This window comes from Telopea speciosissima, chromosome 11 (assembly GCF_018873765.1).
Source record: "Telopea speciosissima isolate NSW1024214 ecotype Mountain lineage chromosome 11, Tspe_v1, whole genome shotgun sequence".
Classification (NCBI taxonomy): Eukaryota; Viridiplantae; Streptophyta; class Magnoliopsida; order Proteales; family Proteaceae; genus Telopea; species Telopea speciosissima.
The window spans coordinates 5,086,721-5,104,976 of NC_057926.1; the positions used below are offsets into that span (position 1 = coordinate 5,086,721).

At 40.3% G+C, this 18,256-nt stretch overlaps 1 protein-coding gene across 2 annotated transcripts in view; it reads right to left on the reverse strand.

Annotated features, from left to right (window-relative positions):
- Positions 1 to 3,652: 3,652 nt before the first annotated feature.
- The window catches only part of LOC122646100 (eukaryotic peptide chain release factor GTP-binding subunit ERF3A), a 37,375-nt gene continuing 22,771 nt past the window's right edge, over positions 3,653 to 18,256 (reverse strand). Inside the window, exons 13-19 of one of the 2 annotated variants that reach the window (XM_043839582.1) lie at positions 7,382 to 7,487; positions 7,153 to 7,288; positions 6,515 to 6,579; positions 6,259 to 6,423; positions 6,099 to 6,171; positions 5,406 to 5,458; positions 3,653 to 3,955 (exon numbers count right to left, since the gene is read on the reverse strand). In XM_043839582.1, the coding sequence (XP_043695517.1) occupies positions 5,409 to 5,458; positions 6,099 to 6,171; positions 6,259 to 6,423; positions 6,515 to 6,579; positions 7,153 to 7,288; positions 7,382 to 7,487 (595 nt within the window). In that variant the 3' untranslated portion in view covers positions 3,653 to 3,955; positions 5,406 to 5,408. Of the gene's footprint in view, positions 3,981 to 5,399; positions 5,459 to 6,098; positions 6,172 to 6,258; positions 6,424 to 6,514; positions 6,580 to 7,152; positions 7,289 to 7,381; positions 7,488 to 18,256 lie in introns of both variants that reach the window. The other variant, XM_043839581.1, reaches the window with a different exon arrangement.

Consider the following 18,256-nt stretch of genomic DNA (forward strand, 5'->3'; position numbering starts at 1 on the left):
TTGGCTATTTCTAGCGCAGGATGTTTTATTGGTGATAACTGATAAGTCAAGTTGTTCGATTACCTGCGAATATGATGATGTTTAAAGGTAATCTATGAGTATGACGATGTTCATGGTACATTCGATGACCCACAATGAATGATGATGATAATTATGTGATCACTAACGTGTTTGACATTCTTTTTATTAAATTTATCTCAAGTCGGATCATGTTAGTTAGTACACCTTGTTTGTAACTAACAGAAAGTGGTATGTCATATATTGAGGCATATTTATGTGATTCCATGGTTATATTTGATAATGATGACTTTATAATAAATCTAACCCAAGTGCGAGATTGTTAGATATTTTTTCAACGACGATGTGTGAACTTGATTAATTATTAGGTCAATCATTGATGGGAATCAAAATACATGGGTGTGCTACTTACTTTATTGTGATGGACAAGAACGGCCTGGCCCATTGTGGAAGTGGGTTAGTATTTGGGGATATTATAAATACAACTGATGAAGGTCCCTGCAGTTACTATTCTCTTTTCTCCACAAGAAAGAGAGCTTTGCGGAAGTTTAGGAAACTGTAGAAGATCTCCATTGCGGATATCCAAGATCATTCAAAGATTTGCAATCATTTTTCATTGGATTATTATCGTTCTTCGTGTTATTCTTATTATTCTTCATCGACATACGCTGGTGCAAGGTACACATTGATTCTCTTCTCTTTATTTTATTACATCGTGTTTTAGGGAGATTCGATTGGAATTTCATAAGAAATCCAAAGATTTTCTAATAAGAGATACCGCAAAGTGACTATTTTATATATCTGGGATCAAACATAAATAAAGAAGGTGACATAGATGATGATGTTTCACATAGAATTAAAGTAGGATGGATGAAGTGGAGAAGCACGACTGGAGTACTGGTGTGACTGACGTATTTCTTTAAAGCTTAAAGGAAAGTTCTATAGGACTGTTGTCTGATCGATTATGATGCATGGGTTGGAATGTTGGGTAGTTTTAGAAGTGTCATATAGAGAAGCTATGTGTAGTACCGATGAGGATGTTAAGATGTATGTGCGGAAAACTAGGAAGGATAAAGGAATGAATATATAAGAGCTGATTTGGGAGTTGCCCCGATCAATGACAAGCTCTAAGAATGTCATTTTAAGTGGTATGAACATGTTCAACGACGGCCTAAGGATGCCCCAGTACGGAGGAGTGATCTGATCTAGATTGAAGGAGCTAAAAGAACTAGGGGTAGACCTAAAATGACCATAGGAGAGGTTGTGAGGAATGAGATGAGTAGTTTGGGTCTTGTACCAAGGATGATCTTGGGTAGAGCCTATTGGAGGACAAGGATCCATGTTGCCGACACCATCTCGTTGAAATTTTCCCTACTTCCTGGGTTGTGCCTCTTTGCTCTTACTTTCTTTTTTCATTTCGCAGTTCTCATTTCTTTTGTCTTTATTTCTTCATTCATCTTACTTTCGGTCAATTTTACCTACCTTGTTTTGCAAGGATCCATGTAGCCGACCCCATTCAGTTGGGATAAGGCTGAGTTTGTTGTTGTTGTTGTATTCATACAAGTTTGTTTCTTTGATTCATTAATTTAGATGTTGTTAATGAACTATACTGTTTCTGTATCCTACACTTCATGGTGCTCCTTGATATTATTTGGATCATGACCCATCCTGTAGTCATCAAAATCTTAACAAAATGGTACAATGGCAGAGAAAGTCATGCCATTAAGTCCCCAAGGCTGAGTCTCTCATTGTACAAGCTAATATGATGATCATCCTTATCCCCCACCGTAGCTCTCTACCTGATTATTCTGTGTGTGGTATGTTATGAATTGTCACTTTATCATGTGAGTCCTTACTGAATTAGACATCAGTCATTGTACTTGTACTTTTGTCATCAAGCATCCATTGTAATTTGTAAGTAGTATATATTTGATTCCAAGGGTTGAGGCCACCTAGGATCTTTGTTCTTAACTGAATTTGCTTCTCTATTTCAGGAACTTGGTTATTATGATGCAGGAGCATCAAGTAGACTCAAATGAATATTTTTCATTTGAAGTGGCAGTTAATCCAAATCTTCCAAAAAATAAGAATAGGTTAACCAAGTACCAATTGGCATGCACCCTTGGATGATTTTATGATTGGGGAGTGCAAGAATTGCAAAATGGAATCTGGACTGTGTTGCTGCGATGTTGATCAAAGGCAGGTGGTTTTAGTATTTTTCCTTCCGAATACACACGTGTGACCATACCCCATACACAAGGGAGAATGCAGGGAGTCCTGGGGCTTTGACATCAGCTAATCCTAACAGAAATACATTCACTTCAAATGTAATCCGTTAGACCAACTAACCTTCATTTTATGTAATGTACATATCCTTAATTTCTAATGTATGATCAGACATGAGGAGTATCGTGACAACTCGGATTTCTTTCCAATGGAATGCAGTCACATGTATCTCATTTCTTGTCACGAAGCCAAGCACTCCATCTCATCCCATTTTCATGCCCGTTCAGTTTTCTTTGAGAATATTTAACTTGCATTGCGTCCCTTGACATTTTTACTCCACCCTACCTAGCCATAATACAATTTGGATCCTCTACTGCCGAGCTGCTCGACAGGACCCTACTGCCAAGACACAGCAAGGCAGTGAATGACTGCCTTAACCCCACTCGGGCAAGGCACTCGAGGAGGGGTAAGGCGGTCATTCCCCGCCTTGCTGTGTCTTGGCAGTAGGATCCTGTCGGGCAGCTCAGCAGTAGAGGATCAGGGTCCGCCATAATACCACTACCATTTATGCTCCAGCTAGCTCCCCCATTTCTCTCTGCTGTTGTTAATCTTTGAAACCCTCCTTTACCGACTTATTTTCATACTGCAACTGTTAAACATATGTAGTTCACTCAGGTAGGTAACTAGGCTAAAGTCTGATAATGGGTATTGACTGGTTAGAGTCAGCAAGTAAAGCAATCCTTATCAGGTTGATTGTCACTAGTTTACCTTTATTTGGCATGTCCATGTTTTTGCTGCCTTCTAGTATCTGTAGTGACCTCAGATTTCCAAGAGATGAGTGTGAGTTTCTTATTTGTGGGTTTTGCCCCTCTCCAAAATCAAGCATTAATGGAGTCAAGAGTGGTGTGAACTGATTTGGGTAACAAGAAGCAAGACATTAAATAAGTAGGAACATATAGACAGCCTACTGAGAATGTGAAATCGACCTAAAATACATTCCAAGAACATGTACCAAACACAGCCTTAGCTTTCTACATGACCAATTTGAAGGCTCCCTATCCAATACAGCAGTGTGCGCAGATACAATTATCTGTGGGATAATATAAGGCTTGAATTGGCCACTAATCCTTTCAAGCAAAGGGGGAAAAAAAATCTAATTTCTTTTCTAGAGTGAATTGATAGATGGTCTTTCTTTAAGAATTCCCAGGCCCTCTTTCTTCCTGACTGAGTTTGTCTTGGGACCTCGCAAGTGTTTCCTCAGTGCCAACTCCTAAAATGGTGTTGACAAAATTCCTTGTAAACATACTAATAAACACTAAACAAATAAGATTACCAACTCCCAACAGGGCTTTTTAAACATGAATGAAATTTAGCCTAGAAGTTACTCTGGGGACACTCGACCTTACAGTTGCAATAATACCTCAGCATATGTAATCTAAAAGAAATCAAGAATTCGTCTTCTGTATAAACCAGTGAAATCTGACAGACCCATGGGAAAACCAGAACATTCAAAACTTGAAGCCTCGAAGAAAAGAATGGCATCCACAGACTAGAAACCAGTAACCATTTAGCAAACTCTTCAAAAAACTGCCACAGCACAAACTCTACTATGCTATTATAGTATCTTGCATTCCATTATCCAAGAGCGTTCGCTTGTGGCATCACTTTGGTGTTCCTTTCCCCACACTCATGCAAGAGTTGTTGCATTCTACTGCAAAACCAGCATTCATGATACCCTGTCAAAGAGAAAGAATGACTTATATATCAAATGGAACACACCAGTGTGATCAGTTAAGTGCAGAATCAATCAATTCTTCTAGGTTGTTTACTTTAGTAGCATATATCAAATGAAATAATGTGATCTGCAAGAAATTACATAAATTTATGTTTATCCAATCGTATTCTTCATGTTTACACTGTATTATATGAAATCTAATGGATCCAATGTGATCAGCTAGCAAGTATATGATGAATATGTTTGTCTGCAGAATCACTTCTTCATGCTTGTTTTGTGTCATCTATGCATTGACCCGGTACTTTGACCAACTGGATTATTACTTGTTGAGAATTGCAGATTGGATGGCTAGTGATCTTAACTGCATGATCTCCGTTTCAGAAAATTGTTTCTGCGCAAATGGTTCATTGGTCCAGGTCATCCAAAAGCTGGGGCAGGCCCTGGGATTCGCAACAAAAAAACATTTGCTACTCTGATAACCCCCCACCAGATGAATGCAATATACAAAAACAAAAAGGGACACCGATCCCAGGGTTTTATTAGCTTGCGGTATCGGTACAGGTATCAGTCACCGCCGATACCGATACGATGTCGATACATATCGAACCATATCGGTCTGAATCTGGCGAAAATTCAAAAAACATCACCTTTTTTTTTACCAAGACCAACAATATGTATAAGTATCATATCAGTATCAGTCACGGCTGATACAGATAGCAATCGGCCAACAAAGCCGATCTGATACCAATAGCTAAAACCATGACTGACCGAAACCAGGACACCGAACACTGAATAGTAATGTAGAACAAATAAACTTTTCCTTTAGTTCCATTGCATTTTATCATGATACAGGGGCCTCAGATGATGAGAACCGCTTAATGTTGAGTAGTTGCCAACTTGCCAATAAAGAGTTTATCCTAATGTTTGGGCAGCCACAGTTTCATGAAGACTATGTCGATCACAAGCTTGGAAACGACCTTTATGAGCCAAGGATATAGGTACAGAACTTAGAACACCTCAGACTTTCAGAATTCCAGATATGTACAGTTCAAAAGGTATGTTTAAACTTCATTCCCAACTGAGTATATATTAAAATTGTCCTGGCAGGAAATTTAAAAACCCCTTCCATTCCCTCACTGGATGCGTAAATTCCAGAACAGGAGATTGATCAATACAACCTGCCCCTCGTAGTAAATTGATAACCACAAATCAAGAGAGCCATCAAGATTCCACTGGGAAAATCATCCTCAGTATAGGAGATTGGTGCACTCAAGAGGCTGAAAGCAGATCACTGAGATTGGGTACCCAAAGCTTTTATGACATAGAATATGGTCTAGGTACAACAAAGAAAGTGTGGGGGAACAATGGCCTGACGAAGCAAAATAAACTGTAGAAGAAGAAGACATGAAACATTAACAACCCTTACCAACTATGCCGTATTTGGAAGACCAGTAACTTTCCCCACTGCAATTGTTTTCCCTGTAAAAGACAATTAAGCTCCATAGTCACAACTTATAAAGTAGAAAGGAAGCATCCGTAGAATAAGAGTCATACTTGTTAAAGCGTCAACTAGGTGTCCATGTACCTTCAGGGTGTCAAGGCGATGCATTGCCTTACTGGATGTAGGTAAGGCGACCTGCCTTGGCCACCTGGGTATTGCCTTGGCGTCCAAGACGCCTTATGCCTTTTTTTTTTTGTTTGGGGGGGGGGGGTTTATAATATAGTTTCTTTTCCTAACCTTTTTATTTGGTAGCGTACAGGATTATAATGCTTGTGATACATGGAATCATTGAATCTTAAACCTCAATATACTGTTATATCTAGTTATACCGTTTTAGTTTATTGCTAATTATCTTCTTGTTCAATTTATGTTTAACTGATGGTTTTTAATGCTTGTTTGTTGTGAACAATCGGTCAGTCTTACAATGGATGGTAAATTATCTATAATTGCTGGTCTCTTTAATTGCCTGTTGATTTACTTACGATGTTTATGATGTGCCTATACTAGATATATGAGATAAAAGAGGAGGGGGGGGGGGGGGCGCACTAAGATACCTTGTCTCCTAAGTGCCTAGGGATCACCTTGACAACTATGAGAGGAGTAGAATCCACTTCTCACCTTCAGTACGAAGAGTAAACCTTCCAAGCTGTGGAAAATCAGCGAACTTCTCTATGCAAATTAAGTTGTTGACCTGGAAAGCACATGTTACAAAATAACTCAAAAACTACCATCCAACAGATGCAATTTTGAAGATCTCAAAATATAGTAGAGCATTAACCTGTACACGACAAACAACAACAGCACCATTCTTGACAAAAAGAACCTTCTTCTTCATAGGTTTTTTGGTCTTTGGATCAATTTGCTGCAACAGCTCAACAATCTCACACTCCTCAACAACAGAATGAATATGCAGTACCGCCTTGTAACCAGCAGTGAAAATTGCCTGAAACATAGAGAAATGGTTACTGTCAATGTTGACCGTATATTTACAGAATAATAAAAAAAAAAGACGGAACTGAAGTCCATTTGTATACATTTTCCAATAGCTCAAGGATCTGCAACTGGGCATCGAACTCTGAAACTGCAACTATTGGTTTCACTGCACCAAAGGCAATTTAAAATTAAATGGTACGATATAAAATGCTAGAAATATTTAACTTTCATAACAATTCTGAAAAAAATAACGAGTAGACATAAGTCATCAATAATCAAATGTTTTTCTTATGGGCATCAGTAAGGATTAAAACCCACTCCAACTTTAGTAAAGGTAGGTGAAATGTGGCATCTAGAACCATTTAAATGAGGATCAAGGTCATATGAGAAACCATCTTATGCATTTTTTTTGGGGGACTAAGTTGTTTCCCATGGAAGCAGGTAACAGAATTTTACAACCAAAAAATTGTCATGATCATACTTTTCTAAGAAACACAAAGATGCTTCCAACATGAGAATCACTTGGTTAGACATGCTAAGAACGCAACTGAACCTATAATGTCCCATATACATCACCATTGTTCCCCATAAATCAAGTGGAGTATCCTATTGCTTCAAATTTCTCACTACACTGTATGTATAGTAGATCCATTTTAGAAGAAATTTCAGAAAGCCATCCTTGAAGATCAGCCAGAAGATCTTTATTGCACCCTTTAGCACATCATGCAGGAGGACTTACCAGCAGATGACAAGACGAAACCAGACAATACGTCCTCTTCTTCAACCCCAGACAATTTTACACGGACATTTTCACCAGGGCCTGCACGTCTTACTTTATTCTCATCACAATGTACAGCAATCACTTTAACATGGGCCTGCAGATCAACATGTACAATTTCAGCCACTCTTAACTGGTATCAGAAAAATATTGGGGCCAAGAGGTAGGAGAAAGAAGTTCAAGTAAGCACCTTATTTGGCATGACCAACAAGCTATCACCCTCATGAATGCTACCAGACTCTATCTTCCCCATAACAACAGTTCCCATATCTTTAAATTTGTCAATAATCGGAATCCTAAACAATAAAAAGGTCACGAAATTAAGCCCACAGTAATTGTACAACAACATACGTACTATTGACGATAACCAACATTTTTATTTGGGCATAAAGAAAACTAAGTAAAAAACACACTGAATACAGCGCCATAACATCCAACACCCACAACCCAAGTAATGCATCCAATGAAAAACACCTTTCAGGTCACAATTCCAAATCAAACCCACCCCCCATACACACACACATAAGGACACATACAAAGCAGCCTTGCTGTGACATCTGTAGTTCTCTATTCCCATGCCTAATAACACTTGGCAGCAGCACAAAACAAAAAGGATCTGTCAATCCATCATACTTTTTCAAGTATATAGATTTTCATAAAAAATTCTTTTTAAAAAGAGAATTACAAAAACCACATTCCTGGAAATCCAGAGCAGCTCTAAACATTAAAAAGGCCATGGTGAATATCAAAATAAATGTTTTGACTCTCTCACATTAAAGGTGCACCACGGAGAGAGAGAGAGACTCTTCGAACATACACTTCCTGATCATCTGACTTTCAAGAAACTACATGAAACCTTCCCCTCAACAGCACTCAGTTCTAGGGCAGCATGAGCAGGAGCAATAGGAGAGACTTGTTTTCCCAGACATTACATGGAGTAAAGTTTTAATGGACTTACACCCTCCCACTTGGCCCTAGTTTAGTAATCCTACACTCCCATCTTTTCTTTTTAAGGATATCCAATAAAAAAAATTCTGCTAGTGATGGAAACAAAAGAGTTGAGAGAGAGAAGATTTGGGCTTGTTCTATGTAGTAACAAAAGGGGTGCAAATCACCATCTTCGATTTTCTCTTTGATAAAATGTCAATCAATTTTAACACGTTTGGTCCTGTCATGTAGAACCAGGTTATGGGCTATACTGATTGCAGCTTTGTTGTCGCAGTAGAGCCTCATAGGTCCCTCAGGAGCTATTTTTAGCTCACTGAGAAGCCATTTTCAGCCAAACAAGTTCACATATTCCTTGAGACATAGCCCTGTATTCAGCCTTGACACTAGATCTAGATACTACGAACTGTTTTTACTTCTCCAAGTGACTAGGTTCCTCCAATGAATGTGCAATAGCCAGAGGTGGAGCAGCAATCATCAATGGATCCAGCCCAATCAGCATCAGTAAAAGATTCTAACTTCAGACTTCCATTGTTTGAGAATAGAAAACCTTTCCAGGAGTTGACTTTAAGTTTCGAAGAATTCTGTATACTAGGTGAACAGTCTTCGGATCATGTAGGAAATGACTAACCACCCCCACAACATAGGCAATGTCCGACTTGATGTGAGACAAATATATAAGTCTTCCTACGAGACATTGATATCGCTCTTCATCCAGAGAATCACCACCGGTGCTGCTGAGCTGGTGGTTAACTTCAATGGGAGAATCAACAGATTTACAACCAAGCATCCCAGTTTCTTCAAGCAGATCTAGAACATACTTTCTTTGGGAGATGAAGATTCCTTTACTGGATTTAGCTATTTCGATTCCCAAGAAGTACTTGAGGTGTCCTAGGTCTTTAGTTTCGAACTCGGTTGCTAGTCGAGTCTTTAGAAGAGAAATTTCTTCCTCATCATCTCCAGTGATCACTATATCATCCACATAAACAATAAGTGTTGTGACTTTGCCAATCCTGTGTTTGATAAATAGGGTATACAACATTACTTTGTTTGAAGGCGAACTTTTGCATAGCCTTCTGAAATCAGCCAAACTAAGCACAGGGGAAATGTTTCAAGCCATAGAGTGATTTCCGGAGTCTACACACTTTGCCAGCTATGGCAAATGATTAAAAGCCAAGAGGAATGTCCATGTAGACTTCTTCTTCAAGATCACTATTGAGGAAGGCATTCTTCAAGACCAACTGGTGAAGATCCCATCTCATGTTTGCAGCACAAGACAACAAGGCTCGAACAGAGTTCAAATTTGCCACTGGGGAAAATGTTTCTTGGTAATCGATGCCATACGTTTAACTGAATCCCTTGGCAACCAGTCTAGCCTTATAGCGAGCAATGGTTCCATCTGCATTCTGCTTTATTATGAATACCCACTTGCATCCTATTGTCTTCTTTCCGTTAGGACAAGGTACAAGCTCCCAAGTGTCATTTTTCTTCAAGGCTTGCATTTCCTCTACCATGGCATTCTTCCATTTTGGGTCTGTGATAGCTTCCTTCCAAACCTGTGGAATAAACACAGAAGCCAAAGAAGAAACAAAGGCATGCTAGTAAGGGGACAAAGACTCATAAGAGATACAGTTAGAAATAGGGTGTTTGGTGCAGGCCCTTGCTCCTTTCTAAGAGCAATTGGGCGATCATCAGGATCAGGAGGAGATTCATTACCCGTTGCTTGGATTGATAGAACCTACTCGGGGAGCATAATTGAACATCGTATGTTTAGGATAGCCTTTTCTTTTGCGGCGAATAGGTGATGAGATCCTTTTGTTTAGTGACAGCATCAATCTCATCTACTTGCTCCCCCTAAAGACGAACAGTATCAATGACAAAAGGAGATAAAGGATTCTCTTTTTCTAGAGTCTCCCCCTGAAGAGAAGACTAGTAATAAGGTTTATCACTTTATCCTTGTGAAAAGTTACATCCATCGTAATAAACAGCTCGCTAAAGGGGGTAATGATAATACTTATAAACTTTTTGGGAAGTAGAATAACCAAGAAAGATATATTTGAAAGCCCGTGGGTCAAGTTTTGACCGAGAAGGGGATGAATTGTGAGCAAAGCAGACACACCCAAATATACGGGGAGGAAGATGAGAAGCAATAGTGTGATCGGGAGGCTGGCCGACTGGTGTTTTGAAATCAAGCGCAGCGGAAGGAACTCGATTGATAAGAAAGATAGTAGTTAGCACAGCATCACTCTAATAGTACTTAAAAACCTGAATGGTAAATATCAGAGACAAAGTGACCACCAGAAGATGGTGGTTCTTTGCTCTGGGATACCATTTTGCTCAAGAGTGCAGACACACGAGGTCTAAGAGAGGATTCCATGTGTATCAATATACTGAAGAAATGAACCGTCAATGTATTTTGTTCCATTGTTGCTGCGGAGAACCTTAACCTGGGCACTGAACTGGGTTTGGATCATTCTGTGGATGGACTGGAAACAAGAGAAAGCTTCGAATTTGGAACGAAGAAGATATACCCAGGTTAGTCGAGTACATTTATCAATAAAAGTGATAAACCATCTAAACTCACCCCGAGCAACAGTCTGAGAAGGACCCCACAAGTCAAAGTGAATAACAGAAAAAAGAATCAAACTTCTATTATCACTTGAAAAAATATGAGTAGAACCAGATTTGCCTCCCTTTCCTCTGTAGTCTCAGTTAAGAGAGCTTGAGGAATAGTAGAACCAGATTTGCCTCCCTTTCCGCCCCCTTTGGGACGGCCATGTAATTTCCACCAGCAAGTCTCCCTACTGTGACATGGACGGCCACAATAGTCACATTTTACTAGATCACGAGAAGCACTAGCCTTGCTGACCGAACTAGTACTGTCCACAGGTAAAGAGGTCTGCGGTGTAGTAACAAGAGCAAACCGGCGAGGAGCAGTAGGAGGCATCATGACAGAACAGTGATGATCCTCATCCTGAATCATATTATAGGCTTCAAGCGGTGTAAGTTGTGCTCCTGCTCAAAACCTGAATGCATATCTGATCATACTCAGGATTAAGTCCAATGAGGAAAGCATACACTCGTTCCATTTCACGATCCTTTACAAGAGTGGTTGCATCAATGGGGTTGGTCATAGTAACTGGATGATAGAAATCCAATTGTTGTCATAATGTCGTAAGGGCAGAGTAATAGGCAGATATAGAAAGGTCCTTCTATCTAGTTTCTTGAGCCTGACAACGAATTTCATAGATCCGGGCATAGTTGTTGGCTTGACCATAAGTGTGCTTCGCAACATCCCATAACTCCTTGGCTGAATTAAAGACAAAACTAGAACAAATGGAAGGCTCCATGGAGTTCAACATGAACGACATGATCAGGACATCATTAGCTAACCAGTTATCCATAGCTGTAGTTTCAGTGGGCATAGGTGTGTCACCCATAATATATCCCAAAAAATGATTACCACGAATGGTAAGGAGGCAGGCATGAGACCATGCAAGGTAATTCAATCCATTCAACTTAGTAGGTCCAAGTTGGAGAGATATGATGGTGAGGAGCAGTAGGGCGACTCAGGTCACCGCTCCCAGTACCAAAAGATGTGCAAGAACCCTCCATTAAACTAAACAAATGCACTAGAGTTTGGAAAGAAGTTGCTACTCACAAGATTGGGAGAGCTAAAGAACTATACAGAGGGCAGAACCACCTCAAAGAAGCATTAATGAGAAGCCACAGCAGCTAGAGAGCCAAACATAGAGCCGCCAGAATCAGGCAAAGGCCAGGGAAGCATCGACAGTGGCTAGAGGACCTGGCGCAAGCAAGCAGAGCTACCGGTAGGGGCTGGAGAGGCACCGATAAGGGCTAGAAGGCCTGGCGATCGCAATGGGTACCCCTGGAGGGTCCGACGGGAGCACAGAAGGAAACTGGAGGGGCCAGCGGTGGCCTGAGGAGGGTTAGCAGTGGGAGGTTGACGTGGTCGGCGCAAAAAGAGCCCTAAAGGAGGGCAAAAAGGGCCACAGGGATGGCGGCGACGGTACATGGTAGGGCGGCAGCGGTAGGTAACATGGCGGTGGTTAGTGGTCACCGATGGTTAGCATGGTGTGACATGCATTAATGCATGTTCAATCAACCATGCTGAACCAAGAGGCCGAAGCCTCAGTGGTGGTAGCCGCGATAGTGGCGGCGGCAGACTCTTGAAAATATCCCTAAGGGGATTGCGCTTTGATACCAAGTTGAGAGAGTGAGAGAAAAGGTTAGAAGATTTTGGCTTATCAAGATGATAGAGCCCACCATTTTATTTGTAGTCTAGGATTATTACAAATATGGAAGATCTACTCGGCACAACTTACATGTGCAACATGTGCATAATGAATCTAAACACTCTAGTGTACCTAGTTACATTACACACTTCAACAAGGGAACTAAGGAGATACCAAACAGAACCGGGTCAATCCCAAATCCTTTAACAAAGAGGGATGAAGTTATAGTAAGGAAAAAAAGAAGAGCTCTAGTTTCCTGTATAGTCCACCAAGGAAGGCCATCCTCCATGATGCTAATATCTGCCAAGCTACAGATCAGGTGGAGGGCTGGTGGGGGGAAAGGAGATATCTGAGAAGAAATCAGATTAGCAGGGGAGAGAGGAACGCACAAGAAAAAGGGAGAGGAGGGGGGAGAAGATAGCACAAGAACTTTTGGCCACGCAGGCACTCACAAACACTTCACTATTCTATTCTACTCAATCTGTTCTTACGTTGGTTACAATGCAAGTATTTAAAGGGGAAAAACAAAGACAAAAACCAAAGACTCAACGACTCCTAGTTAGACTAAAAAAATGAAATAACTTGCTGTCTATCTCCTATGTATCCTACTCAAATTAAAAAATTACATGATACTTTCCCAAATAAAATAAATTCCTAAAATCCTACTAGACCCAAGACTCAAACTGGACCAGGTTCATCTCCATCTGGATACCCAACTGGATTTGGGTCGATCCACCTACATCATTAGGTGGGGTCCAAATTTGTTGGGCAGGTGCACCCCAAGGTCCCCCACTCACGTCCAAGTTTCAGCCTGACAGAGTTGAACATGTGACAAAATAAAGCTTGATTTTTTTTTTTTGGGGAAATTGGTCAAAAACAAATGAATGGATGAAACTATAAGGAAAAACGCCAACTCAATTTGTAGGTTCTAAGAAGTGCCAATCCAGAATAACCTATCCATCTAACAAGGGGTGGAATTGCCACATGGCAAAAAAAGGTGGGCCGTGTGAAGGACTTCTTTCAAATAAAGAATCAGAAATTTTTCTAACACAGGTTTTTAGTTCATTCTCTTTGATTACTGAGTCTACAAAACTGCAAAAATAATTGAAAAGCTATACTTTGTAGAATATAATGCAAAGATTATGTTCTACAACGCATTAAAAAAAAGAATTTCACTCAACCAAGGAAAAAATATAGAGAAAGAGGAGGCTAGAGATGCAGAATTCCAGCAGAAAAAAGGAAACAGTTTTTCAACATCACAACTGTCACAGCTAGCATAACAGCTAGTATGGCAGTGTCACAGCCGTCGTGACAGCCTGGGTTACTATTCACATGCACTATTCATGCCCAGTTTTATTTCCTTTATTTAATTGTTATTAGTTGGATGGAATAGGGAAAATTAAATCCAGTCATTAATAAAAGGTCATTTTATTATTTCATTTTCCCAATCAGTTTAAATTACCTTATCAATTTAAGATTGGTTTGAGCCTTTCCTTTTAGAGTTTTCGTCTTTTATATAAGTTTGTAAGGGGCTATAACCTTGTCCATTAATTTGAAAGAAGAAGCTTTTAGCTCAATTGATCTGTGGGTTTCAGGCTAGCTTAGTGGATTCTAGACTGTTTGCACATGTAGATTCAGGTGTGGTGCTCCTGTTGATTCAGCAGTAAACTAATCTGGTAGATTCCCGATTAAATTGGATCATCACTCGGATTTTCAGCCTTCTACTGCAGCTGATATTGCTCCCTATCGCAAACACGTTGACAAAATCCGTGTATATGACTTCTTGGCAGGTCTGAATGTTGAGTATTGACCCTATTCGAGTGCAAGTTCTTAGCCGGTCTCCTTTCCCTACACTGGAGCAGTCCTATGCTTTGGTCCACACTGAGGAAACTCGTAGTGCTGTTATGCTCCATACTTCTACTGCAGATCGGTCTGCTCTTCAAACAGGTTCCAGCCCAACTACTATTACTGATGGCTCTCCTACAGCTCCTACGCCTACTTCTTCCACCAAGGAACTTGTTAAGTGTGAACATTGCAACAAACCATATCACACTAAGGCTACATGCTGGAAACTACATGGGAAACCTGCTGATTTTGAAGCCAAATGTGGTCGTGGTAAAACTAAAAACAAGGCTAATCACACTGAAAGTGTAGCTACAGCCCCTACTGCTGAACATAATCTCTCCCAGGAAGAACTATAGGCTTTCAGGAGTATGTTATAGACTTCCGCTGCCTTTACTGCATCTCTTCCTGCAAGTTCCCACTTTGCCCGTTCAGGTATTTCATTTGCTGGCCGTCTCCACTCCATGGATCATAGACTCCGGTGCCACTGATCACGTGACAGGTTCCTCAAGACTCTTCCATAAATATTCTCCAACTTCCGGCAAGGATAAAGTCCGGGTGACTGATGGCTTCCTCTCATCCGTTTCAGGAAATGGTTCCATTAGTTGCTCCTCCTCCATTACTTTGTCTTCTGTATTACATATTCCCAATTTTACTACTAATCTTCTTTCCATTAGTAGTCTTACTAAAGATCTGAATTGCAAAGTACCAATTTTTTCCACTCATTGTGTTTTTCAGGAACTAGAAATGGGGCGAACGATTGGATGCGGTAAAGTGCACGATGGATTGTACCTGCTTGATGATGGTCATCTTCCTCCTCTAGCATTACCTTCTCAATTGTGTCAGCCTTCCTCTTCCTCCTCTGAATTACACCAATGGCATTTTAGATTAGGACACCCCCCCTTAGGAACTTTATCCCATTTATTTCCAGCATTGATTAAAACCTGTAATAAGGAAGAATTTTTTTGTGAGGCTTGTCTCTTGGCCAAACAGACACGTTCAAATTACCCTAATTCTAATAAAAGATGTTCTTCCCTTTTTCATTTGGTTCATACTGATGTGTGGGGCCCTAGTCAAAAAGTTTCTATTCCTGGCCATCGTTGGTTTGTCACATTTATAGACTGTTACTCTAGAACCACTTGGGTCTACCTGATGCACACCAAAAATGAGGTTTTTTTCTGTTTTCAGCATTTTCATAAGATGGTTCAAACCCAGTTTAATGCCACTCTCAAAATTTTGAGGAGTGACAATGGGAAAGAATATATGGAAAGTCAGTTCCAAAAATACCTTGCTACCCATGGGATTTTACATCAAACCAACTGTGTTGATACTCCATACCAAAATGATGTGGCTGAGAGAAAAAATCGTTATCTCTTGGAGGTGGCTCGTGCCCTTATGTTTGCCCAGAATGTTCCCTCTTCTTATTGGGGGGATGTTGTCTTCACTGCAACCCATTTGATTAATAGGTTGCTGCCTACTCAGGTCCTGGAGTCCAAATCCCCAGTTGAATTGTTACATGGCTCCTCTTCTTTTGTCGTTCCACCTAAGGTGTTTAGCTGTGTTTGCTATGCTAGGGACAGTATATCCCCTAGTAAGATTGAACCCCATGGCCTCCGCTACATTTTCTTAGGTTACTCTGCCACCCAAAAGAGGCACAAGTGTTACTATCCTCCTATCTACCGTACTATGGTAAGTATGGATGTTGCTTTTCATGAGAGTCTTTCCTATTATTCGTCCCCAACTCTTCAGGGGGAAAGTTTTAGTGAAGATGTGTTGAACATAGACCCTCCTCTTCAATATGTGCTTGATGAGTCTGTTCCTGCTCCTCCTGCTCTCGTTGATGTAAGTGGGTATTTGTAGTGAAACAGAAGGTGGATGGCACTATGGATAGACATAAGGCACGACTCGTGGCAAAAGGGTTCACCTAGACATATGGCATTGATTACTAGGAGACTTTTGCCCCTGTTGCAAAGTTGAATACTGTCCGAGTTTTATTATCTTGTGCAGTTAATCTTTGATGGGATTTACAACAGCTGGTTGTGAATAATGATTTTCTCAATGGAGAACTTGATGAGGAGGTGTATATGGATATTCCACCAGGGTGGGTTCTCTTGTGATAAAACCCAAGGCAAAATGTGTAGATTGAAGCGTGCACTTTATGGGTTGAAGCAGACAAGCAGTCACCTCGAGCATGGTTTGCCAGGTTTCACAAGGCTATGGTTTCTATAGGCTACAAACAGAGTAATGTTGATCACACTCTTTTTATTAAAAGAATTGGTGAAAAGATCACAAACAGAATAATGTTGATATTATGGTAACCGACAATGATGGTAATGAAATCAGCCGTCTAAAGAAGTTTCTTGGACAAGAGTTTGAGATTAAGGATCTACAAAAGTTAAGATATTTTCTTGAGATTGAAGTTGCTAGGTCCTCTAAAGGCATCTTTCTCTCTCAAAGGAAACATAACCTAGATTTGTTGACAGAAACTGGTTTGCTAGGATGTCACCCTTCAGATACTCCTATGGATGCTAATATTCATCTCAAAGAAAAAGAGGGTGAACCTGTTGATAAAAGCCGGTACCAAAGAGTGATAGGGAAGTTGATTTATCTCTCACACACACATCTGGACATTGCTATAGCAGTGAGTACTGTGAGTCAGTTTATGCATGATCCCTACTCTTCCCATATGGAGGTTGTTCTTCGTATTCTTCACTACTTGAAGTTAGCTCTAGGGAAAGGCATTCTCATGTCTCCTCATAATCACCTACGAATAGAAGCCTATACTGATGCTGATTGGGCTGGTTCTCCTGACCGCAAGTCTATCTCTGGATACTGTACTTTTTTAGGTGGCAATCTTGTCACTTGGCATAGCAAAAAGCAAAATGTGGTAGCTCGTTCTAGAACTGAAGCGGAGTTTCGTGCTATGGCACAAGGTATTTGTGAACTACTATGGTTGAAGGGTTTATTACAAGACCTTGGTGTTCCCATTCGTCTACCTATGATGTTGTACTGTGACAACAAGGCTACAATCTGCATTGCACATAATCCAGTACAGTATGATCGTACCAAGCATGTTGAGGTGGATAGGCATTTCATCAAGGAAAAATTGGAAGGAGGACTGATTTATGTTCCCTTTGTGAAGTCTGATGATCAGCTTGTTGATATTTTCACCAAGGGGCTGCCTGGAAAGTTGTTTCATCCTGCTTTAGTCAAGTTGAGCATGTTTGACATTTATGCTCCAACTTGAGGGAGAGTGTTGAATAATGTGTACCAGAATACCATGGGCATATTCTGGACTTTTTGGGGTCATCATTTTATGTTTTTATGTATTGCCGACTCTCTTAGTAGAGTCGGCTAGAGTAGGGACAATTCTGTCCTTTAGGTTGTAATTTTTCTTATAAATATAAGAGCTTGCTTGATCGTATTGATCATTCAAGCCATTCATTAAAATTGTTTTTGTTAACAGACAGTATTTTGGCACTTATGAGATTACTCTCTTTTCTGCAGCATGAGTGATTCTATGCAATTCTTGGAGTAAATCCAAGATGGTGTGAAGCCAAGATGACCTTCTTTCTTGCCGATCTTTTTCTTCCTCTACCCACTTCTCCTCTCTTTCAAACTCTACATCTATAGCAACCCATCTTTATTTAATCCCCCAAATCCATTGTTGTTTGTTCCATCATATTTCTTCCAACCTCCATTTTCGTTTTTTAAGAGCCTTCCATTTGTTCTTTCAAATACAGCACAGCCCATAACCCCAATAAATCATACCTGTTGGCTGGAATAGGATTGATTGCGATGAAAGATGTGGTAGCCCAAATTCCCTTGACCCTTCTTTAGTCAAATTTTCAAGAAACACAATTTTCCCTACTTGCCTAGGCTTGATTATTGCTAAATTTCTTACCAGTTCTTGTAATCAGTCCCAAGTTTTCCAATTTGTTGTCTCAACTTCAGCCCCAAAATACCTTGGATATTTTTTCTACGAACAACAAAGAGACCTTGAGGACACAATCTTTGGAGTT